The sequence below is a fragment of the Parus major genome, chromosome 10 (genome assembly GCF_001522545.3).
Source record: "Parus major isolate Abel chromosome 10, Parus_major1.1, whole genome shotgun sequence".
Classification (NCBI taxonomy): Eukaryota; Metazoa; Chordata; class Aves; order Passeriformes; family Paridae; genus Parus; species Parus major.
Genome location: NC_031779.1, coordinates 6,854,162 through 6,880,165, shown reverse-complemented (window position 1 = coordinate 6,880,165; position 26,004 = coordinate 6,854,162). Strand labels below are relative to the sequence as shown.

At 36.1% G+C, this 26,004-nt stretch overlaps 1 protein-coding gene across 7 annotated transcripts in view; it reads left to right on the top strand.

The window, feature by feature from the left end:
• Positions 1 to 26,004, top strand: part of TCF12 (transcription factor 12) — a 159,592-nt gene that overhangs the window by 33,685 nt on the left and 99,903 nt on the right. For all 7 annotated transcript variants that reach the window (XM_015638553.3, XM_015638554.3, XM_015638552.3 and 4 more), the window contains 3 exons: positions 7,883 to 7,956; positions 9,856 to 9,924; positions 20,245 to 20,347. In XM_015638553.3, the coding sequence (XP_015494039.1) occupies positions 7,883 to 7,956; positions 9,856 to 9,924; positions 20,245 to 20,347 (246 nt within the window). The remainder of the gene's footprint in view (positions 1 to 7,882; positions 7,957 to 9,855; positions 9,925 to 20,244; positions 20,348 to 26,004) is intronic.

The following is a 26,004-nucleotide window of genomic DNA, read 5'->3' as shown; positions in this document are numbered from 1 at the left end:
AACCAGAATTCTCTCATGACAAACTTAAGTTCACACAACCCTGTGTAATTTCTGTTTTGCTTAGTATTGAGAGTTAATTCCTGCAGCTGACTTAGATGTGCTCTTTAGAACAAGAAATAATCTTACTGAGGATGTGCCTGTCTAGAAGCAAACTTAAGACCTTTCAGACTTCTTTGTATTCAGTGGTCTTGACAGTGTATCTGCGTCTTTGTTTCTAGTCACATTATTGTAAATGTGGAGTTACACTGGCATTTTCTTGGCTATACTCTATAGTATATTTGCTGCTATACTTAAGGCTCAAAATTGTGCCTCACTGAATTCCAAGGTTTTTGTCTGATGCTTGATTTCTCCAGTGGTTCACCTTCATGAACTTGGAAAGTCAAAATATATGCTGTTTCTCAAAAACTTTTTCAGTTGGTTCCCCCCTCCCCACTCTGCTTGCTACCAGAGGGGCTCTTTTTCATTGAAAGATTTGAGTGTTAAGGTATTAATGATCTTCTAAATATCAATAAAGTAATTTTAAGTTGTTACAATTGCGTTATCTTAATTGTATGTGTATAAAGATATGTGGCAATCATAAACACCATGAAAGGATACCTCAGGTTGATCTTGGAATTTGTTTTCAAGAGGGTCAAAATTTGCTGGACATCATGTGATACAGCAAGTGATTAAAAATACTTTTTCTTTACATTTTTAGACATGTTCTTAGGAAAGCTGTCACACTTGCCATGTTTTCTTAGCTCATGAGTTAGCACCTCAGTTGCACACTGTATAACTCGGATTAACTGTGTTCTGGTGAATTGGCAGTTTGCTGTACAATTGTGTTGTAATGCAGTTGGTAACAGTAGTTGTTCCCTGTGAGGCTGTATTAGAATATTTTTGGCCTGTTGTGTGCAGTCTTGTGACACTGGCCTTGATTTGGTGTGTATGTATAAATATATATGTGTATATATTTATTTTAAAGTCTGTGGTTATATAAAGCAATTGAGTCATAACTGAAGTAACCACAGGAAAATTTGCCAGTAGAAAGGATTATTATGATAGCTGGTACTGTAGGGCTGAGACTTGCATGTTAGAGCTGTTCAGCCTGATACTTCATGGATCAGCACAGAGAGGGGAATAAGCAGCGTGATGCAATTTAATAGCAGTTTAACTGTGTGTGTTTGCGAGTGAATAAAAGCTCTGCCGTGTACCCCTGCTAAAGGCTTGATCTCTAAGCTGGTGTACTTTATTCACATATGGAACCAGGGAGGCTTCAAAATAGACTCTGTGGGCACACATGTAAATATTATTTGTATACAGGATAATTTATGAACACTAGCTTTTTTTTTTAAAAAAATTGGATCATTATTAAGAAGAATATTAAAACTTACATTTATATAGGGAATTGTGTGTGTGTGTGAAGAATAGCTTTACAGTGTAGTGCTCTGAGCACCTCAGTGGATTTATAAGGAAATTACTTTTTTAATAGTTTAAATGCTAATTTTTATAGTTTTTGTCATTAGCTTATGCTTGAAATGTCTGCATAACTATACACAACTAAGAAATGCATGTTACATACAGTATTATAAATATGCTCTCCTCTTTGAACCGTACCTGATGTACTTTTTCTGGCAAGATGAGTATAGCAATGTGCAGTTTTCTGGTTTAATACAATTTGTGTGGGAAATGCCAGTTTCAATTTCATTTTGACTGAGTTGTATTGTGTTTAAAGTGTCCAGGTCATGCCAGGTCACTTGGTGTGTTCAGTGACATGATTTAGAATCTAGGAAGCAGAGAATACGAGGAAAGACAAGCAGGTAATTTCTGACATTCTGTAAGGGCGCTGCTCTTACAGGAATTAATTGTTCTTAGGGAACACATAGGTCTTATTGCAAGAAATGAATAGGATTATTTGTGAAATCAAGTTAAAAGTAGTAATTGCCTTTTTTTTTTTAATAGCAAATTGTATTTAGGTAATGAGTTGAAACAAATCTAAAACATACTTGATAGTTACACAGGAATTGTATTACCAGTACTAACTTTTGATGCTAATAGACACTTTTAAAACAAATTCAAACTTTTCTTCAGTTTTCCTGAACCAGCATGGTTTTTTCCATTTTCTTCTGAATTTATACTTCTTCTGTTGCTTTAGAAAAAGTTCTTTGAGCATACACCCCGAAATTTTATTCTGTCTGGGGAAAATACTCTTCTTGGAAATAACTTTATGTACGAAAGTATAGGTTTTAAACAGCTTTGAGTACAGGGAGAATTCAGTTTGCTGATATATTAAGCTACAACTGATTTTTAATACTTGTCAATGCCAATATTGGTCTAAGTTTTGGTTATAGCCCAGGTAAGTTGTGTACTTGCTGTACATTCCTCCAATTTGAATAATTTTGTTCTTCTGAAGTTTTAATTGTGCTTACCTGTTCTATAGATAGAAATTAACTTTGTATAGTGTATTTTCTGACTATTATTCAAATAATTTCCACAATGACTGGCATAGTAGGTATTTATTCTTTGCTATGTTAGAAAATCATGCTCTGGGAATCTCTGGGATAAATAATGTTTCAAAAATGAAAATAAATTTATTTACTACTCTTAATAATCACTGTCAATATTTCAAACAGATCTTACAAACTGATCTTTGCAAACATTAATATTCAAATGGAAGCCAGTGTTTTATGGGTACTAATTGAGGTAACCAATCCCCTCAGGGGGCATTCACTCCCTGCAGGGCTTCCTTGCACTTTTAAATCCCTGCCATTAGAGGCTGGTAGTTAACAATCTCAACTCCTGTGGTTATGAACCTGGCTGGGCAGGTGGGGAAAGATATGAAAACTAACAGGTAAGCACAGGAGAAATCTCACTTTTACACTGCACAGTGGATTAAGGGTTCAATCTGTGACACCACAGCTCAATACAGCGAGGAGAGTGAGCAGCATTGTGCAATTTAATAAAATTATCTTGGGAAGTTTCCTGAAGTAATTGTGAAGTCCAGAGTTGGTACCAGATGGCAGACTCAAGATGGTGACATAGACCACTCACTCTGTGACATCCATAGCTCTTCCATTCATTTTCTTTGGAGCAAAGGTACAAAATATGATACTGCTCTGCTACTCCCACTGGTGCTTCTAATCAGCAATTCTTTTACTGGGGAGAAGCTTTGTTTTTTGATCTGGAGGAATGGGGGCGAATTTGGTATCCATATGCGGGAAGGTTTAGTAGATTCTCCAAGAAGCAGTATGCATTGAGAATGGAAATTTTATTTTTCCCTTCCATGCTTGCACTTCCTCTTGCATTTCCTTTATTGTGGAAGGTGGAGAGAAAGAAAATTCTCTGTTTATGTAATTTGAAATGAAAGTGGTTTGTCTTTTACCTAATTATAATGTTGCATCTGAATTTATCACAGTGGCACTTAAGTAGTTAGGCTATTGATAGGTTGCCTGTCTTTCATTTCTCTTCTCAATTTGATTAATGCTCTCAGCTTTGGATATTTTAAGCTTACCACATTGTATCTATTGTCAAGTTGCTTTTGGCTTTGAGTGTCATTGTGGTCCTCTTGTCATCCATGTTTTCTCCCACTCCCTGAGTAATAGATGTGTGGAACTTTGTCCTTCTTTCTTTCTTTATCTGATTTGTGAATTTTGAGTTCCTTGTTAGAATAGAAATGGTTTTATTATGTTACTGAAAATATTATATCTAGTATAAAAAGAGAAATAGTTTTAATTGAAAACAACAAGAAGAGGCTGAGAACTGGTCTTAACCTACTGAAAGTTAAAATACTTGAGTGTGTGTATGTATATTTTTGCATCAAATATTATTACTCTTTTCATCCCCTTACTAGAAAGTCTAGACCTAAATTATAATTTTGGGCAATAATTGGAATCATACTTCACAATAGACTTTTGCAATGTATGGCCTAATGGTAGATTGATTTGTGTGTCTGAGATGCAAAACCCAATCAACGCTGTTATGGTTTGTGCTGTAGGTTTTTTTGTAATTGATTTCAGATGTTGAATCTTATCTGAAGGAATATCATTACTCTGAAACAAAATTGGATAAAGAAGCTATAAAAGATAGAAACTCATACCTTGAGTACCTAGTATAACAATCTACAATGTGATTTTTTTTTTTTGTCAAATCATTTATTTGATCAACATCATAGCAGATGGTAACCCTATAAAGTATATTATCGTGTTTACACGAACATTAGAGCCTGTGTCTCTTGAAATAAGTTTTAAATATAGTCTTCTTTGTCTTATGCCAGAAAGAACAACCTTCATTTCAGTTTGATTGTAAGATCCAATTTTTTTTTATTAGATGAATGTTTGGATCTCTTTCTTCAGAATGAACACATATGTTGAAATAATCAGGCAACAGGTTTCTTCAGGTTTTCTTCTAGAATAGCTTGAAATGCTCACAGCAGCATCATAAAAGTGGTGTTAAGCAAAGCCTGTTTAGAATCCAATGCATAAAGGATCCAATGCATAAAGGCAGGAAGCATCCTCATGTGTCAGCCAGGTCTCCCTGAGGTGAGTGAGGAACACTCAGCCTTTCCTTCCCTGCGGGCTGGCCGAGCTCCTGGATTTGGGCTGTGCTCCGCGTGCTCCGGGCTCAGCAGTGTCCTGGCTGGGACAGCAGCAGTGAGTGCTCTGGAGGTTCCTGTGAGCCAGCCCAGCCCCAGACTGCCAGCTGAACCCGCTCGAGCAAACATCACACTCACAGAATTACTCCCTAATTAAACTGCAGCATATGTGCTATGGAAGTAGTCAATTTTGATTGAGAACTATGAAATCATGAGTAATTTCAATTACTTTCTGTCCTCAATGCCTACTAAAAAAAGGAAGTGGGGGTAGAACCTTTTTATACTCCTGTCTGCCTGAATGCATGTGTCTGTGTTACTGTTACCTTTATAACAACACAGTTCGATCTCCACCTTTTTTACCTTTACCTACAGAGGCTGAGACATACTGCAGCCTTGCCCTGCATGTTTTTCAGTGCTGTCACAGCTTTCCTGTGCCCTTTAACATCCACGATGAATTAATGGATACTGGAATTAGTCACTGCATTTCTTTGTGGACGGGGTTATACAAAGGTGATGATCCCCTTAGTTCCTCTGTTTTCTTTTGCGTTTCTGAGGAAAATGCTAGAACTCTTTTCATGACACTTTTGCTTTGAGCCTTTATTGAATTTATTGCCATAGAAAAATCCCATGTTCTTTCTAACCAAGTGTTCCCCACTTCAGGGGCTTTAAAATTAAAAGTGAATCTGGTGGTCCTGGCTCAGTCATGCAGCGTTACTTTTGGCTGTATCAAAGTATGCATTATTTGTTTGTTTGTGCCCATCCTGCTAGAAATGGTCTGGCTCTTTGTCTCATATAACATTTGGGTGGTTTTCATCTATCATCCATGGAAAACACATTAGTGTACAAAGCAGAACCGATTCCTTGATCTCCATGGTAGACACACATCTGATTTCCTGGCTACCTGGGGCAGCACTTGTTTAGTGTCTTATGTTGATGGAGACCAAAGGCAGCAGGGGTATCATTACAAATAAAATCCAGATGTCAAGCAGCAGTAAGTCAGAGTGCTGGTGTTCTGTGTGCAATATAGATGACTTCTTTTTTCTTGTAGCCTTTACAGAGCATCTAAAATGTGAAAGCATCTTCCTTGCGTGAAAATTTTGTCTAAAGAGATAGGTCTACATGTAAGCCTGTTTGGGGCTTGTAAGAATAAAAAATGCTGCATGAAAAGGAGGAAAAAGACACCTGGCAGGAAAAAGGAAGTTTACTATTCTAGCTAACTGTACTGTGCTTTTTTAGAAAAAAAGAATTCTGGGAACTAGTCATAAGTTAGTTTTCTTCCCTATCTGAAACAGTTACATTTTGGTTTAGAGCAGTTTCTTTAAACAATTTATTTGCATAATTCAAATGGTAGAATTAAAATACTAGAATTTTTAGCTGTACATGTGCTGATTAAGCAGAACCATAACTTGAGTCCTTATGTCCCACTGACTCAAATTTTTAAATGAGTAGCATGTTTTACTGATTAGGGGTCATGCATCTGAACACTCTATGCATAACCATTATCTAGTGACATATTTCCTGAAATGGGTTTATATAACTTACTGTATCTTAAACTTTCCCAAGGACTTTGTCTTGGAGTAAGATATTTTTCTTTTCGCCCCCACATATGTCTCTTCTGAAACCAAGGCAATGGAAGACTTGTTGTGATAATGACTGGATTACTAGCACTGTTGTTTCTGGCAGAAAAGAGTCAATTGTGCCAAAAGATTACTTTTGCCTTTGTCAGTGCCAGCCACGACTCTTTACTCAGCTCCTGGACCAGTTACAATGAAACAACAACAATACTGTCAGCTGCAAAGTGCAGTAAACTTCCCCAAACTGCTGGCTCAATATAGTGATGGTTTTGCATTTTCAAAGGGCATTCTCCAACCTTGAGGATCTTTCCTGCAGTACACTAAAAGTGTCTGTAGTTTTTGAGTGATTTACTGTACTTTCATTTTAGCATTCCTTTTTGCAGGCTGTCTTTGTCAAAACATTATTTTATAGCTTCATAAAGCTATAAAATTTTTCAAGGAAACATTTCTTAAGGAAATAATGCTTATAATAGTTTTAGTCCATAGGTAGTTATTTCAGTATTAGCTTACATTTGATTTTGCAGTATGGCCAGTCTGAGAAATACGCATGAAAATTTCATAGCTGCAATGCAAAGTTAGGGTTTAGAGATGATTGTATGAAGTAGCTTGCACTCTACTCTTATTTATAAATTGGGACACTTAGTTCTTATTTATAAATTATGACATTATAAAACTTCATAAATAGTTTATAGTATATATCACATAAAGAATTTATGCTTTATATCAGAACTCTTTATGAGAAAAGTTTGTGTGACAGGGAAGTAATGAGTTGCGTTTTGTAGGCCAGAGTGCTTTGAAGCCTGCAGTTTAGGATGGAATTGTTCCACGTGTGACAAAAAAATATCTTGTGAAGCAGATAATCAGGAACCTAATTGTTAGAATAGTAGGAATATGAAGGAATTTTCTATAGGAATTCAGGTGCCTTGGCAATTCGCTGTTTGGGAATGTGCTTTCAAGATGGTTTGACCAATTAAATTTTGATAGAAATTGGATAATACATGGGATATATCTTCTGATGCAGTGTTTAAAGATCTCCCTATCTTTTCCTTCCCCTTTCTCTTGTGAGCTGTAACCTGGATTTGCATAAAGGGAACCGATTCTGAAAGAACCGTTACAGAGTGTAAAAAATATTACTGTTTTAGTAGGGCAGAGACCATGATTCTCTGTGGGCTTTTTAAGCCATTGAAATATAACCAGTCTGTCTTGCCTTTTTTCCCCATTATGCTAAAATATCTTGCGTGTCACTTAAAGGCCAAGTAGGGGAAATAATTTTGCACATTTTACAATACTTAAGCAAGACACAAGAGCAAAGAGTAGATAACAAGTATGTGTTTCACAGTATGTGCTGCAATATTTCAGTGCTTGCTTGAGATGCAGATAAATCAGGCTGCTCAAAAAGCCATGATGTTCACATCGTTGTGCTTGTTTTGTTACTCATGCTAATTTCTTATGGATTGGGTTGGGCAGAGAGCAGATTGGCAAATTTCTTGGCTTTTTATGCTCCTGTTTTCAGCAGCTGCAGGTGTCCAAATGAACAGGTTCCTCTGTAGCCAGCTTAATTAATAAGGAAGCTGTTCATCTGAAGTTTTGCTTTTAGAAACACTGCTTTAAGTTTATGAAAGCAGATGAATTTACTCTAAGTGTATGGAAGCAGATGAATATTTTTTCAGGTTGCATCAGAGAACATTGTTTTTTGCTATCATTTCTTATAGGCTTATGTTTTTCTTTTGATTGCTAGGTATGGATGAGCGAACAGGTGCCACATCCTGGGGAACAAGCGGTCAGCCAAGTCCTTCATATGAATCTTCAAGGGTAAGATACCCACATAATCATTCATAATGAAAGTTTATGGGAATGTACAATGTAAATCAGCAGATGATTTGGCAAAGTTTTTGAAGGGAAACTCCTTTAAATATACAGATTAGCATATTTTAGAGACTTTAATGACTCTGAGGAGCTACAGCAGCAATTTAGATTTCTAAGGCTAAAAAAAATATAGGCTAAGAATTCATGAAAATAAGCCATATGTAAGTGTATGCTTGAATGATGAACATGTCTGTTATTTAACATAGTCAGCGAATGAAAGTAGAAGTCGTGTTACTTAGGAGCAGATTTATTGGCAAAGTGTAGGGAACCCTTGCTTCTCTGTTAACATTAACTAGCTGTAGTATGTGCTCTGTCATGATGTTGAAGAGAGGCTTTTCTTTTAGAATACTTTCCTCCTGTTCTTCCATCCTGCTTATTGAGCTGAAGGTTCTTGATTGTATCTGATATCCTAAAATAATGTGACACTTTTCAAACTCAACTCAATGGTCAAAGCATGCTTCCTCCTAGTTACCCACATCCCCCTTCATCTACTCCAGTTTCTTTTCAGAATGAATACTCCCTAAAAGGACAATGAGCTAAGTACCTAAACTAGATGTACACAGCATACCTGATGTTCTGATTTCAGTGCCTTTGAGTCAGTGAGCTGTGTTAGCAGTTGCACCTTTGCAGCTTTCTTGTGCTGTGGAATGAAAATGGGTAGGCTGCAAGACCTTGTTCAGCTCACTGGGTCCTATTATGGCCTTTGCCTTGCTTTGGAAGACAGCAGTAGAAAGGTTTCTCATGAAATCCCGATTTTTCCATTGATCATTAGTAATAAATTATAATAAATATAGAAGTACTTTGTACTGGAGAAGTATTTTCATGCAACATGGAAATTATTCATTCTTTTAAAACTTCCTGCATAACTTGGGGCATGGAGCTGAACCTCCAAATGCCTCCTTTACATTTGAAATGGAATCTTACTATGCAGCTTTATGTAACTCATATTTTTATCATGTGTTTGGTGTTTTGACTCTGATTTTTTATGTTGCTGATCAATTTTAATCAATTATGAATTAACCTGACTTAAGTGGCTTGTGATTCATTGTCTCCATGGCTGTATTAATCACAGTTTTCTGTGGTAGAGGATCAGCCAGCTAATATTCAAATAGTGTAAGTTCAGTGAGCCTTGTATGTAAGACTTCTTTTTTTTTTTTAATGAGACAATAAAGAATGGTAGTCTGAAATGTAATTTAGGTGACAAGAGTTTTCTTTTAAAGAAAACTCAATTCCTTTTCACAGGAAAGCTTCATTCCTGTGTTCTCCCCAGGAAAATGAACACCAGAAATAATATATTCTCTGTATATAGAATTGGTAAAGATTAAGAGCCTCAAATTACTTTGTCCTGTGGCTGGTATCTTCTGTAGAAAAAGTCAGAGCACAGGATTTTCTTTTCTGAATTCACTGAAAAGTACTGGACTTGGTTTACCAGTTTGATTTAAACTTACATGCATATATTTTGGCTATGATGTATGGTCTTTAGTTTTTGGTTTTCTTTCAACTAATGAGGCAAATTACTGATTCAGGATTTTGAATAACGATAACTTCTGTCTACTCCTACATGTGCTGCTAGACCAGATGTCTCTGAGAAAGAGCTAAAATGAGTGTGTGGGTCTGTATTGTGAGAGTATAGATTGGTTTCTCAGAAGGCAGTGCAAATTATACACAGCCTTTTACATTCCTACATATTCTACATTTATTCCTCATGTTGATTAGCACAGAGTTTAAGTAAGATGTAATTGTCTTACATATTCAATTTACTAATCCAGTGCTTTTCCCCATTATTTCAATAGAGAATGTTATTCTTGTCCTAATTGTTCTTACTACTTGTTTGTCTGTTTACAGGAAAATGGCAGTCTGCACGGAAAAAGCTCAGACCTCTCCACAGACATAGAAAAGTTGAAGTCTCAAGAGGTATTACCTATTCTTTATATATTGTGTGTGATTTAAATCTTTTTTTTTTTTAAGTCCATGTGCAGCCTGCTACTGGAGCTTTCTGTTAAAGGTCACAGTATAGTGCCAAAATTATCAAGAATTAAAAGTGTTGGCTCACTATTGGCTGAATTTACAAAGATGTAGAAAGATAAGGAGTTGTCAAGTGAATAGAATTGGAATTTGGTGACAGTTTAGTGCATACCTGTTGAAGGCTGATGAAAAAAGATGGTGGAATACTGGCTAAAGAATATTTTTCTTTCCCAAAACCTGCTGAAGGTCTGTTCAGTTCAGTATAAATGGTCTGACTGTGGTCAGCAATGATGCATAAGGAAAGAGTGTAAGTATAGGGCAACTATTTTGCCACCTTTACTGTGTAGTCTCCTGGCAAAACCCCAGCTCTTGGCTTAGATTTCCTGGACAGAGGCAACCTTTTAGACATGGTTCTTATTGGTGGGCTTGCTCTCTGCTGTTTGTGATTTTTTTCTGGCTTTGGTTACAGTTTTGGCAACAATTACTAAGATTTAGTGCTAAAACATTGATTTTTTAATAATTTTTTTTTTTTTTTTGTCTTATGTGTGCTGCCCAGGGATGTAACTGATTTCCACCATGTTCCTGTGTTCCAAATAGTTACTGATGTACTTCATAATTTTTATTCTTTTCCCTGGAAATATGTTTATTTTATGTGCCACTTCTGTGTTCAACCAAGCTCAAGTATTGTAATCTATTGGTATCTGCTTGTATAGTAACTGCTCCTAGCTGTGCTTAGTTCTTGGTGCTGTTCCCTGAACCTTTCTGCTTTTCCTGGATAACTTCAGAGTTAAGGTGATTATGACTGCATGCACTAGTCAAAAGGAGGGTATACCATGAATTTCTTGCTCACATAATGATAAATTCATTTTCTGTTCCTTTTGTACTTGTTGCTAAGTCATGCATTTTTTGATTGCCACTGGGCTGTGAAGTGATAATGTTTTAAAAACTGAGTAGAAAAGTAATATTTTCTCCTACATTGCACCATAGTTACCACATTGTTATGACATTAAGTTATTTTTGAGCATGTTAATTTTATATTTATTTACACCAGATTTTATATGCTCTTTTATTATCAATTTCATGGAGAACTTGCTTTGCAACTCTGCACTAACTTTTAGTTAGGGTTATTTAATAAAAATTTAGCTATCAGCTTTACTGTATTTTTTTACCTACTCTTTGATTTATTCATGGAATTACTGAAGAGTGTTGGTATGGGTATGGTTTTTTTGGGAATTGGGGAAAACATATTGGTAACTTCACTGTGAAAATGAGATATATGTTCCTGGGCTTGGGGTTGGGAATTTGTCATGTGTTTTAATCTTTTCATCAATAATTAACTCAGACAAGAACCTTCTCTCATATGTAATAGCAGTTTATTTTAAGAGTCTCTGGTAAAACCTTATTGAAAGCTAAACCATTCTTTCTTCAATAGTGTTTTGAAGTAACATTAAAGACTAGGAATCACAGCAGGCTTGTGAAAACCTCATATAGGAGCCTTGTCTTTTCATTACCTAATGGTGAATATGTTCTAACATTGAAAGAACAGCGGGTATTTATGTTTGAATTTGCTGTGATGATCTTAGATTTGTGAAAAGGGACAAATTGAGACATTAGTGACTACTGTGAGCAAAATCTCTTTTTGCATAGGCCAACTGTATTAGAAAAATTAATAATATGAAAAGATACCTGTTGCAGGGATGAAGAAAAAAGTAAAAAAGCTTTATTGTTTGTAGGAATAATCAGGAATGGTAGTTAGCAGTCACTGGAATTCTGTGACGTGCTGATGGCCTCCCTTATTCTTGAATGGTTATACTGAAGTCCAGAAACAATGCTGTGTACCAGGTTTGTCTCTTGTAGGGCTTGTTTTTGTTCCTAGTCTCCAATCTTGTTTTTACCTTTCTGTGTGCAGCAGTGGTGGGTTTTCAGTGAATATCTTGGGTTGATGTATGCAAGTGTCTCCTTTATCTGAGTGATAAAGAGCTGCAGATATTCTTGCATGTGTTCATAATGCCTTGCACTAGAAGAGGAGTCCTTAGTGTGTTTTGCTGAGGATGATAAAGTTGCTTTATGAAAGTCTTGGTCTCCTGAGATCTTTGAAGCAAATTCTGTGGTACTTGACTCAAGTACCATGCCTTCTGCACAATAATATATTGCCTACAGCACTTGAAAGTTTTGTCTTCGTGTTGTGAGGTGATACTGAACTTTTTAGCTTTCCTGCTGTATTTGTGAGGTGTAATTTATACTCATAACATAGCAGCAAATTGGTATAATCACTTTCTTTGGAGTAAGCATTGTATTGTAATTAAACATTTTTTCAGTTATAGTTGTTCTTGTGGTGTGGCTAATGATTGCTGTTTCATGAAAAATGATGCTCTGTGAGGTTTTCTTTTGTTGTTTTGGTTTTGTCATAGCATAAAAGGAACAATAAAAGGCCCAAGTCAGTTTTTGATCTTTTCAGATTGCTGTCTCCAAATCAAGCATATCTGAAATGTTCCTCATAAGACATTTCCTTGATAGATTTCCTTTTCATATATACACATAGTAATTGTAACTGTTAAAAATTTAGCATAAATTAGCTGAGGCATTTTTCTTCCAAAATCTGAACTGTGGATATTTCAAATAATTTGCAGCATGTACAGTGCACTGAAAGCTGTGAGTGTACATTTTGACCTGATTTAACATGAATCTAGCTTCAGTACTGAGGATGCAGTTTATCCTCCTGTTCCTTTACATAAATCTGCTATTTATTTAATTGAAGCCAGAGTGGAACTGGTCAAGGTAGCACCTTTAGATAGATGGTTCTGTAGCATCAGGCAATGGGTTGTTCCCTCTACTCTGTGTAAAACACTCAGACATAAATTGGAATCTGAAGTACTCCATGCCCAAACAATACTCCCTTCACCCCAAGTAGTACTTTCCATTTGCAAAGAAGTCAAAAAATAGTCATGAGATAGCAGGTTTTGAAATAGTATTTTATACCTCTTAATCTCAGGTACATAACAAGAAGGGAAGCTGTTAAATAGCAAAACAAGACAAGAGGGACACAGAAACACAGTAAGTGTTATCAAGTCTGTTGTATTTGTGTCCTTTTTGTCCTCTGATTTATTTTTTCTTGTGGGAGAGGGAGGTTGTTTGGTGGTTCTGCTGCTGGTTATTTGCTTTCCTCAATGTATTCTACAAGGTAGCAGATAACTCACTGTGGAATTAAAACCCAAATTAAATATTCCATATTCAGTGCTCAGGACACTTGCAAATGCAACCTACTTCATACTTTGATTCATGAGCAACATTTTTCCACACAAGTTCTCTTTTTTAAATTCTAAATGCTTTAGTTAGGTTTTCAAGTATTTTCTTTAAGCCTTTGTTGTTAGTCTGTTGGCTATAGTTGTATCATTTTATCTCCTGGTTTATAGCTTAGATAAAAGCTAGAAAAATGTGGTTTCCATCATATGAATTTTTCATTTCAGCTATATTGGAGAAGTGCATCTTTTGGTTGTGGTTTTTGGTTTGTTTTTATTGCAGCTACCTACCACATTGAAATTAGCATTGGAATCTGTTCACAAATTAGTTTTTCATGTGGCCTGGGAATTGTCCCATTGCATATCATGTTGATATTTGTCTCAGAGGAGTTTAGAGAGGTGTAACTGGCTATTGGGTTTAGCTGTTTAAAATCAGATTTGTCACTCGGTAACTTAACTTCTTGGAAGTGGATTTAGAGCTGGAGAAAATGATGTTTATTAAAAATAAATAACATTTGAAATAAATTTGAAAAAATAAATAAGCTATGTTTTCAATTGTTCCCCAAGTTTTCATGTATTTCAACTTGATATGGAAAAGAAGCTGATGAATAGTTTTAGAACTCTGTTACAAAGCATGTTACTTAGGGTGACACTTAGAGGATACTTGTGAAAGCTCTCTTGACTTTTCCTGATAATGTGTGTAGAGATAGAGGTGCAGAGATATCTGCTTTTGCCCCACTGTGTAGCAGGTGACCAAATAACACAAAATCTGCATTTCTCTCTTTTGGTTATTGTAGTTCAATGTTAACCCTTGCTGATGGTTATAAAAAGGGAATCATAATTAAAGCTAGAAAGTGGAGCTAGAAAGCTCCTTATTTCTGGTGCAAACTGCATTCATTCCTCTACTTAAGGACTACTGTACAAGCTTCTTGCACAACTGAGGGAGATGGGGTTGAAGTACTGGCTGTTCTCAGGGGGGCTGGGAGGGGACAGGCATGGAGAGAGAGACGTGTTTGTTTCCTGGCACATCAGACAGGTCTCAGCTTGGTCCCTTAGCTTTTGGGTTGTGGTAGGCAAGTGACAGCAACATGGATAGAGCAGTGTGGGGAGACTCCCATCATCATCCATCTGCTCTAGGCTTTGTAAGATGATTTTGGTCATTGCTTAAAAACAACATTGTTCTCACTGATAGCTTGCTGCAAGATTGTTCATGATTTAAGTGGAGTTGTGGCCATGACCTGTGACAATGTGATGTTTCTTGATGTTCCATTAAGATCAATGAATGTAGTGCAAGTGATCCTCAAGGCAAAAAGGAAGAGTCATCTTATCTGGATTTATTTTTAACTTAATTTCTGCAACATTCTTCCTGATCTGTGTGTTTAGTAGACCAAGCCAGGTTTTTGGCTCTCTAGTCTTTCCTCTAAGAGCCATTGACAGATACATAGATTCAATGGCTGAAAACACTCTTATATTAAAATATATATATATATATATAATTTTTTTTTCAGGATCACATAATCCATAATCTTTTAAATTCACTAGGACACGTTGGTATGGTTGTTGTACAGAGCCTCTTGTCTAACCTTCAGTCAGTGACTCAGCACAGTGTTCCTGGATGTAATCAGTCTCTCTGCTCTGTCCCTCTGTCTCTCACCGCCTCTGCATCTTGCTTTCTTTCCTCACTTCCCCCCTTCTCCTTGTGTTTTTACCCTTCTTGTTTGTCTTTAGAACTTTCAGATTAGTTTGGAGAGCCAGATAGTCCAAAATAAAGTGCATTTTAGCAGTAGCTTCACTCGTTCATTTACACATTAGTCATTTGGGTGACTGTTGCCTGATTCATAAGTTCGTTGCCAAATTTAGGTTGCAAGAGACCTCAGTATTCCTGAGCTTTAAACAATTAATATTTGTTATTTAAAGTCAGCCAAACTATAAAACTCAAGGAATTGAAAGCAGCATTCATTAAGTTTAATCTTTTGGTCTGCAGCCACGTCAAACTGTGAACTCAACCATTCATTTTAGTGGAATTTTAATGTCTTAAGTTTAAAAGCAGTAATTGAGCTATATTGTAAATTGCTAAAATGCAAATACGTGCTTAGTGATCTGGCAGCTTGGTTACGAGCCTTAGATTTTGGTCTGTTCCCAGGGACTTGTGTAGGAGAGGGCTTGGGGCTAAGGGAGGAGAAACAAACAAAACCCCTGTTATCTCTAGTCTAGTGGACTTGAGCAAATGAAATGCTGTGGAGTAGTAAATTGTACAGGGAGGACAACTCAATGAGTTGAGTATGAGCTCAATAAATGCATAGAAAAATTGTATGCCATGTAGTGGCAGTGTCTTCTCTATTTTTCACATTTTACACTGAAGTGGAAACAAGATGTTGTGCTTATTTAAAAACAAAACCAGAAACCCCACAACTGAGTTAAGGTCAGGAGTACAGTTTTCCTTATGCATGGACAAATGCTGGTGTGACTTCAGAAAATAATTGCTAAGGGACAATAGTTTTATGTTTTTGAAGGGGAAGTAAATGAGAGAGGATTAATCCCACTGAAAACCTGGAACCAGTGCAATGAAAAAGGGTAGGGACAGTGAACTGGGAAAGATTTTTGACTTGTTCTTAGGTGAGTTCTCTAATTAACTTTGACCAAAATGACAGAACTTTAATGGTCATTAAAAGACACTGAGGTTTAGGAGGTTAATTACCACTTTGTAAAATGGAGCATAGACTCATTGTGTCAGGCCTTCTCTCATGATTTGGCAGTACAAACATGCCTAGGAATGCCTGGGTGTATGGGTTGGGGATTTTTTCCTGATACAGATAGAGCCTAATTCACTTGGGTGCTTGGGGCATCTTACCCAGAAGATGTAGGGAATGAATGTTTCAACTGTGGAATTTATAAATTGGTGGACTTTATTTATTGGAATGATTAGAGAATATCACTCTAATTCATTGAAATTCCTGAAAAACTAATAAAGTTAGAGCATTCAGTGTTGAGAGTGCCTTCACTACTCAGTTAAATAGCAGCATTAAGTAGTAGTAGTCTTTCTGCTGCATTTCATAGTAGATATTAGTAGACAATGCTTGTTGCTTTTATTTGTAGATGTATCTGACTTGGTCTTTCTGATCACATTCATTCAGACTGAAATCCAAGGAGAGGCCTCTGCAAAGTGAGCAGTGACAACATTATAAAATGCTGTAAGGGAACAGTTAACCCCAATTGCACTTTATTTGGGCTATAACAGTACAGAAAGATAAGTTTTGTCTTCCTTTGAGAAAGTTAAAACTTGCTTTTGTAATAGCTATGTAAGAGGTTGGAATAAGCAAGACAGTTTTGAGTTTACAGCTATGTCATCTAATCATATTCAAAATCAGTTTGCTTTCTGCAAGCAGAAAAATTGCCTGAGCTATCTGCAGTCCCTGCAGAAAAGGGTGCTTAGAACAGGAAATAAATTTGTGACTCCTATTTTGTAGAATGTTTGCCAGTTATTTGCTGAACACTCCAACTGTGCACTCTGATGTATAATGATCCATTGGCAGGTTTGCTGAGCAGAAATGGGGATGTGTATTCAACAAGGAATGTCTCTTTCTAGCCTTTCTATGTTAAATGTGCCCTGCAGGTAACAGGAGGTAGAAATGCTCCAAAGGGCTTTGGAAGCCCACCTGTGGTCCAAAGAATTACATCACCATCCAGAATATGTATCATCAAATATCTCATCCCAAGAGGGGAGAGTAACTTTTGGCATGACTGATTAGTTCCTTTTTCTGCTTGGAGCCTGTATCAATCCAGCTATATTTAAGTGAGCTTCAGTAGATTAGTCTTCAAAATTGTCAGGAACTGAGATTTCCTGCCTTTCTCAGAAAGGAAGAATGAAATTTGGCAGTATGTATTATTGAGTCCTGCTTAAAACATGGATTTGAAAAGGGACTCTGATAGAATTTCATATAAATCCCTCCCCCCAATCTTCTGCTGCTTTTGCCATAAGGGATGAGTTCACGTGCCAGACGATTGTGTCTTCTCTTCATTACTCAGTGACATGAGTGGGGTGTGTGTCTTAAAAACCACTATCCTTCATTGGTATTCCAGACCTTTTAAGGCTCTCAACTGTGTTCTTCTTTGGGCAATAAGCCTATGCTGTCAGTTTGCTCTATTGTATTTGTTAAATACATTTTTTGAGCTTTGATTTATGACTAGAAGCTTCCAGTATCTTTTCAGAAGCTATTGGAAGCTTCTGAATTTTTATCTGTGGTTGGTTCTTTCCAGTAGCAGTACTTTTTTGTTTACTCTTTAGGTTACAACTACAGATGCAAAAGCAAGGAATGGTATCAGGAATGCATTTCATTTGACGTACAGCTTAAATGTGAAGAATGCTCTGAAAAAACTGTGTGATTTAAATCACTGTCCTTAGAGCTCTTCTGATTTTTCTTAATTTGCTTTTCTGAAGTGCAAAAGTTGTTAAATCAAAACTGCATGTGTTTGTGGTTCTTTTGTATTCATTTAGTGTGGGTAAATTATATGTAGTAATCAGTCCAGGGTTTCTAATCCCAAACAAAACTCTGTGGCCTGAGTTGATAATCCATAACTGAATCCGAATAACTGAGTCTGAATAATTGGTGTCAGGCATGGTGGCCAAGGTAAGACCCCTTTACATTGGCTCACTGTAGGTGAAGCCATAGGTTACAATTGCACAAGTGTGAATTCTCTAGTGGTAAATATTAAAATGCCTGATACAATTAATTTTAGGAATTGCATTAAAGTCCAGAAAAGACCAATTCTACTTAAAGGGCTTGCATATCCCTTAGTACATTTTCACCATGTATACCAAGTGTTTTGGTGTTGTGAAGGATAACCCTAACTATTTTCCAGGTAGATGAAGTAGTTAATTTGTCTGGTCATGTAGAAGTACATCTTGGATGCTGTGGTAATTGATTGCAAGTGCATTTTGGGAAATTTAGAGGGTATATGAAAAGAACATGACATCAAGTATTCTTTGAAGGAATTTTGATTATAGAAGGAAGAATATTCCTTTTTGTATAAAACACCCACCCAATTCTCCAATTCTTCTCTTTTGTGAGGGGGGTATGTAATATTAACATGGGGAGGACCATTAAGAATCCTGTGTATTAGGTAGATTGTGTTGCATGATGTGCAACTGTGTATGAAATGAGTCTTACCCATGTTGTATTTTCAATAATTATCTTATTTACTCTGTAAATAAAGATGTCTTAAAAATTTCTGGCCCTCATTTGGGCACCACTTGCTGAATGTCTGAGATATGGATCCTCTTTTATCACTGACAGTGTCCTTTATAGTTTCTTTCTTTTAAAAATTGTATAGATGAAGTCTTAGGGAAAAAGGTTTTAAAAAAACAACCACAATAAGGAGCAAAAGCAGAGACACAAATATAAAGCTACCTACTTAGGAGCTTTGTTTTTGGTCCTGTATTTGCAAATGTTTGTTTCTTTATTCAGCAGATTTAATCTCTTTCTTGTTTCATTTCAGCATAAAAATAAACCACATGTGGTGACCTTAGCTAGGAGCCACTCCATTTCCTCAGCAGCTGCTGTTCCACGCTGCTTGTCTGACAGACGGGGCTAGGTCACGCTTTCCAGAGGACACCCTTGTGGTCATAACCAAGTTGTAAATGTCACTAAGATTGTTTCTGAATGCCTATCACAAGTGTATCGCCGATTCTGAAGCAGATAAAGTCAGCCAAAGATGCAGTGGGGAGTTGGGTCTCCCGGAAGATTGCTGTGCAGCCGAACAGCAGCAGGAGTGTGCCACGCATCCATAAGCAGCGGCAGTGCTGTGACAGTTCTGTAGCCCTGAGTTAGCAGCCCTTTGGTAGAACTGACAGCACGCCTGCAAAGATAGGGAGGCCTGTTCCAGCCCCATTAATGTTGTCTTGAACGTGAGCCTGCGGTCTGGAGAAATGATAAATGTTCAGTGATTGATGATTTTATAGTCCCAGGGCACTTGGGATCATTTCTGGTAGCTGTGAACAGTTTTCCCTCCTCCCTTAATTAGGCCTGAGCTTTAGGTTTCTGAATGAGAAGTGACTAAGTGTGAATTGTGAGATAAGGTTTACACAATGTTTTTCAAAACTTTGGCTACAAAGGAAGTACAATTTTGAGTGCTAGGTCTTTCATATTTTGGTACAGAATAAGCGATTCAGTGTGCATTTGGTAATTCTGAAGGGCAAATGGCATATTCATACCTTTATACAGAAAAGCTGACGGGATTTTGAAATGTCCTGAGGAGGGCTTCATGTAACTGGGTTAATTAAAGAATACGTACAGCCAAGGACTGCTTTGTTTTCCATCTCCTCTGCCTTTGGTGTAAGCCTTCAATAAGCCAGTGTTTCCTGACCTGTGTAAGGGCTGCCCCAAGTCTCCAAAGCTGGCTGTGCTAATGGTAGAAAAATGCAAAAAAGTGTTTCAGTGCTTGTTTGCAAATGAGATGACAAAGTTGTTTATTTAATCACTATATGGAAGTAAACCTTTTGTCAGTGAGCTATGCTGGTTAGTAATGTGATAATGTCAAAATGCCTATTAATCTGTAACATTAATAGCAGGCTGCAAGAAGAAATAGAATTTGTTCTTCTCATCTGCACCAACATTTTTTTCCTTAACATCAGTGACTCTTCCTGAACTTTACACTGTATTTTATTAATGCAAACAGAAAGCTTAGGGGGAAAAAAATAAACCCAGTTGCAAGTTCTTCAGACTAATTTTACTCTCTGTGGTTAGTGATTTAACACTAAGAGGATTCAAATATCAAAATATCTCTGTATTATTAAATTTTTAGAAATCTTGTCCATGAGGACACAGCTTATTAAGAAAATATGTGGTTTCTTTTTGATGGGGAGAAAGTAATATGTGGGCAGAGAGTAATTTCTGTGAGATAGACCTGAAAGCCAACTTTTGTGATTAATGACCAATTGTGACTCTGCACATTTAATTAGGAAAGTGTCATTACACTCAATTAGCAGGGCTGCCAAATAATCTGTTTAATACTCTGGTCTTTTTTTCTCTAGGGTTTTGCAGACAGTCCTCATTACAGTGATCACTTGAATGACAGTCGATTAGGGCCTCATGAAGGATTGTCCCCGACACCTTTCATGAACTCAAATCTGATGGGTAAGTAGGTAATTCTTTACGAGTATCCCCTCAAAGCCTCTTTGGTCAGAAAGAGACATTTTTCATTCTCTTGTCTAGGCCTGACATGTCAAGCATCTGGAAGTTGCTCTGTTTCTCATAGCAACACTGACTTTCCTATTCAAATCTTTTAATGTTGTATGAGTTTCTCATAAAGGCCGTTATCCAGACGTTTTAGAAGAAGAAAATACCAAAATTTTCTTAAGTTGATCTAGAAAGCTGATACATTTTGATTTGATGTAAATTTGAAGTTATTTTAAAGATTACTTTTCCTTAATTTTGTTTGAGAAGGCGTTTATAGCAATTTTTAATTTCTACATTTTAAAATACTTTTTTTCTGGCATGCAATTCTTGAACTATCTGCCTATCAACTGTAGGCTTCCCTTCAGGTAATAATTTGGGGGCTTGCTTCTTATTTTTAATTTTCTAATTTCTTTGATATTTGTTGTATTAGAAACTCTGTCACTTCTAAGAAATAGATGGAAACTCCTGCTTCCAGACCTGTTAAACATTTCCTGCTTTTTGAAAGTGGAAAAAAAGCAAGCAAATGGTGTATTCTACTGTGGCCTTAGGTATCAAAAGCTTGCTTTCAGTGCCTGAACTTTGTGTTACCTGAAACATGTTAATGTGTTGATGGCATTGGTTGAAAAATCTTCTTTTGTGTGTTCCAGTTTGGAGCATAAAACTGTTGATTTCAAAATATTTAATTTGGTAATACTTGGTCTTGGGACCATTTTCATTTTGTATCTTAGATTTCAGGATGACTCTGAATATTTGTTCTGAATTTGTAAATTTCACATTGTTTCACTTCTGTATTCCCCATCTTGTAGACATGACCTATTTTGTGATCTCAGTATTGTCCTTTTAAGACATAGCCATGGTAATCTAAGTGGATTACCTAAATCCAAATCCTGGTGGTCTGCAATTTCTTTTGGAAATCTTTCTACTTTGCTCAGTCTTTGTTTACTACTTTAATGTTCTCTGAAACACTGACAGACAAAGCTCATCTATTGCTGAAAACAGAATTTTGTTTAAGCTTCATGTACGAAGCTGAAAACAGGCAATTTTAAAATGCCCATCTCTGTAGACTTTGATTAGAGAGAAGACATGTCAATTGGTCAATGACTCTTCTAACTGAAGACAGCCAAGCTAAAATGTAGCAGTTATTTTGATAATGCAAAGTAGACTTGCTCCAAATACTGTTTCAAATGTATTTTTTCTTTTGTAGCAGAAAGCTAAAAAGACCAGTTACTTCAATTGCTTCTCCAGTATTTCGTTCAGTAGCATGTATGGAATGTCTCTAGGTTTTGTATCTGATACTGATTTTCTTTTACAAAAATATATAGCAAAGTTTGATTTTTTTTTTTTTAATTCATATTACCAATGGCAAATTAATTGCTCATGTTTTTAATTTAAACCATCCAATTTCTAAACAATATATGCCTTTAAATATATGGAAAAAATAATCTTCTAGACATTTCATTTTTATTGAATAGACAATTCTATTAGACATAATAGAATTACATCATTAATACAGATTTGAGAAGAAGCCTCCATTTAGATGATTTTGTAGAGAGGATTAACAAACTGCAAGATATGTATGTGTCAGTCACCCAAAGCAGCTGAGAACTGAAATAGTTTTGTAAAGCTTTGTGGCTAAGAGTTCTTAGGGATTTTATTTTCTTGAAGCAAAAGTACTTCATTTCCTTCTATATGCAGCCAAGAATTACAGAAAGCTTTCAGTATATATCTCTAAGATATGTTCACATGAGAACTCTAAAAGTCCTTAAAAGTATTCCACTTGTGGTTTTTGGCTTATCATAACAAAAAATTGTGTTCATTTTACTTATGTTACTGTATAGGATGCAGCTTTGTATATTACACCTTCCCATCATTAATTTTTGTACTGTATTTTAATTGATGGTGAAAGTTTGGAGAGAGGAATGATGAAAGCTACATGAAAACATAGAGTAGTACCTTTCTGTGTGGTGCTACTATCTGTGTTTATAGTTTCTTTATCTATTATTGAAAAGAAAAATAATAATTCTTCTGAAGTTTTTTTTAGACAAAGATGTTATAGAGTTTTTTATTATCAAATTGTGGACATGTTCCCATAAACACATGGGATGAATGAACACATTTATATTATTAGCTGATGTAGACATACAATATTTAAGGTGTTGGTTCATTATTTTGTGGTCTTTGGAGTTTAAAAGGAGATGGAGGGAGGCAAAGAACATGAACTTGATGAGCTTATAGGAAATATCTCACTAGCTAATAGCAATGATTGAGCATCTGGGGTTCCACAACCAAGATCTAAGAAATACGTCCCTTCCCAAAATTTTATCACGACTGAAATACATTTCTGAAATAGTTAAAAACTATTAAAAAAGAAGAAGGGAGAGTGACAACATATTTCACCATTGCTGTCAACACTTAAGAGTACCATTAAAAGAAAGAATTGTGTGTCAAGGGGATGTTGTTGTTTTGTGTATTATGTTCAGCCGTAAGCATATTTGCCTGAAGAGATAGTGGATTATAAAGTGCCACTGTCTTTCATGATGGAGCTCTCAAACATTTTAATGATCTTGTACATTGCAAAAGAGAGAAATTTTGTCTAACAAGAGTTGATAATGATTCAATAATGAACAATTTACCACAGAAAGATGCATTTCCATATTCATTTAGATATTTTTTGAAGTGTTTTGCAGAGGAAGTAAAGCTATTATGCTGGATTGGTTAGTGTTCTTCACTAATGAATTCCAGAATTATCGTGTTGATTTGGTAGTATAAAAAAAGAAGGGCTGTTACTTATATTTTGAGTAAAACCACTGAATCCTCTTGGGACCAGCATAGTCTCTTGGTATCCATAGAGATATGTAGAAAATCAGGCTAAGATATATTGGTGGTATTGTAGCTCCATTTAGACTTGATAATCTTTGCTTATTCAACACTTCTCTTTTAATTACATTCTAGAAAACTATTCACAAGAATATGAGATTCTTTTCTCTGTAATTATGCTGCCTTTTAGTACTCTGCACTTGCAAGGAGAGGTCAGTTTTTGCTAGGGCTCTTCAAGCCTGTGGTATTGTATCTTCTGTTGTACTGTTCCCTGGACTTTATTCTCCTGAGCTTTTTTACTACTACTTACTGGGAAGAAAGAAAGCAGATTATTCTTGAATATAGCTTAAAGGGTTTTTTGTTGGTCTGTCTTGAAAATTTGAAGTGGGGGAATTACTTTCTTTTGTGTGCCTGTCTACAAGAGGTAGAAAGGATAACAGCCAAACTTTTGTGCTCCATGTTCATCGTCTGTGAACTGCACAGTTCCACAAGGTTGTATGTGACAAGAAGTCATTAAAAAATTTAGTCAATAGTGAGTGAAAAGACAGTGGTTGGACCGTAGCTTTCTAATTTTTCCTTGCTTCCTTGTTGAAAGTTTTCTTTCTAATATATTCCCTTGTTTTCTCATTATTTCTTTAATTAGTTCCTTTAAAGTTTAATTGGGTTACATTTTAGAGCTCTAGGTGTTTCTGAGCTAGCAACAGGGTTTGAAGACCTGTCAATGAAACCAGAGATTCTGAATGTAAGAAGGAGGATTTTAGATTGTCTGCCTCATTTACTCATTGACTCCAATAGATCAGCTGCAGGTTGTAGTTACTAGTTTATTTCATATCATCTGGAGATTTTGTAACACTCGCCTCTGTTAGCATCCCGGTGGCTTTGCTTCTCTTCCAAACAAGCTTCTGCTGGGTGATGCTATGGTGCTTTCTTATGGCCAACATTAAGGGATGGAGGGACTGACCATGCAGAGAAGACACAACAGTTGGTATTTACAAGGTGGGAGTAGAAACTTGGTACAGTAATTAGAGCTACAAATTATTCAGATTGTTAATAAAAATATAGCTCCTTTTACTATTTATAATGTTAATGTAAAGGGTAAGTCTGAGTCTTCTCCTGTTTGAAATAAATAGATGAAAGAACCAAAGGTAGTACTGGCAAAGGGAAGCAGAGTAATACATGTTGGGGTTTTTGCAGTGTAACTTCCTTTCCTGTTGGTTGTCCTTGATGCACTTGGGTCACTTGGGTGGTTTTTCATTCAGCATCGCAAAACAGGGTTTCTGAGTAAATTACACCTATATACACCATGAATTTTCTCTTAATGTTTAGCACTATTGTTCCAGTGTAGCAGGGGTTAATAAGTATGTCCTGGGTAGAAACTACTGTGTGAAGGGTGGCAGGAGCAGAGAGGTGCTTCATGGGTGGAAGCTGAATTTCAGGAATTTTCAAAGCTAGTCTTTGGGTTACTGTGAAACTCACAATGGATTTTGTGTATTAATCATGATTGAGAGATCAATATCTGGATTGGGATGCCTTCTGGTTTTAGAGTTATTATTCATTTATTGACTTGATTGCCTGATTGTGCAGGTTTCTGAGAATGGCTGGGCTTCTGCAGTGCAGCTTTCAAACTGAAATTACTGTCTTAATTTTTATTGTAAAATCTATTATTTGACTTGTAATTTAAGTACCCCAGTTGGCTTGGTTAAAGTAGTAGGTATTTTTAAAGATGAACATTGGAAGAAGCATTTTTTGAAGCAACATGGTAAATAGGTGAAGCCTCTGTAAACCTTCCAATATTGATACAGTTCTTGAACAGCTGATGTAAGCCTTTAAAACCATAATTTATGAAAGGTTATTCTCAGTAAAAGGAGAGGCTTTTGAACTTTAAAATACAATTAAAAGAAGGAGTGCATCTGAATTGGTACTCAGTTAAGAATCTAACTAATCTTCAGGAAAATTGCTAGTTTTCTTCCTCAGTAACCCTTCAGTAAAAGAATTTTGGAATTGGAGAGATCTTGTTATCAAATGAGTTTATAATGGTGAAGGCAATAATAGGAAACCAGTAAAGGTAAATAGTTATTAAAATGGTGCACATTAAGAATGATGCCATTATAGTTTTTGCTAGGAATCTTGTCTTAATTATCTTTTAGGAAGGGAGAGGGCAGATGCAAGCAGGGAGTTGGCAGACCCTCTGTTTGTCCAAAATAATAGTTAGATTTCCTTGAATTGCTTTCTACAGTCATTAATATTTCAACACATGAAAAAAAACCCAGGCATTACAATGGAAATTAACTCCAGAGTTATGAGTAATAGCAAGATGGATCTGAAATAATTTATATGCAGTTACATTGTTATTAACTTGGAGAATGGTGGGGACAGAGTATTTTATATCCTTTGGAGAATTCATTAGGAAGAAAGAGGAAAGTGTTAAAATAAGAAAATGACAAAACAGTGACAAAACAAAGATTATGACAAGTGCTTTGGTCTATATCATTTTAGGGCAGTAAGTGGAAAGAAAATTGTAAAAGGTTACCTGCTAAGCTTCACATTCTGCATAGTTATCTGTCAAATATTACTGAGTTGAGTTTTTTACTTTTGCCTAGTAAAAAACCCATAAGATCATCCACAGTTACAATAAATACTTAGAGGTATTGGTACTGAGTCCACCTCAAGCCATAGACTGTCAACTTCCCATGCTGAAAAAGTTCCTTAACATTCACTAACATAACTGTATTGTGCAGTTTCACAGTATTATGTTTGCATTTCATTGAATCACTTATTGTTTGGATTATTAAAGCTAA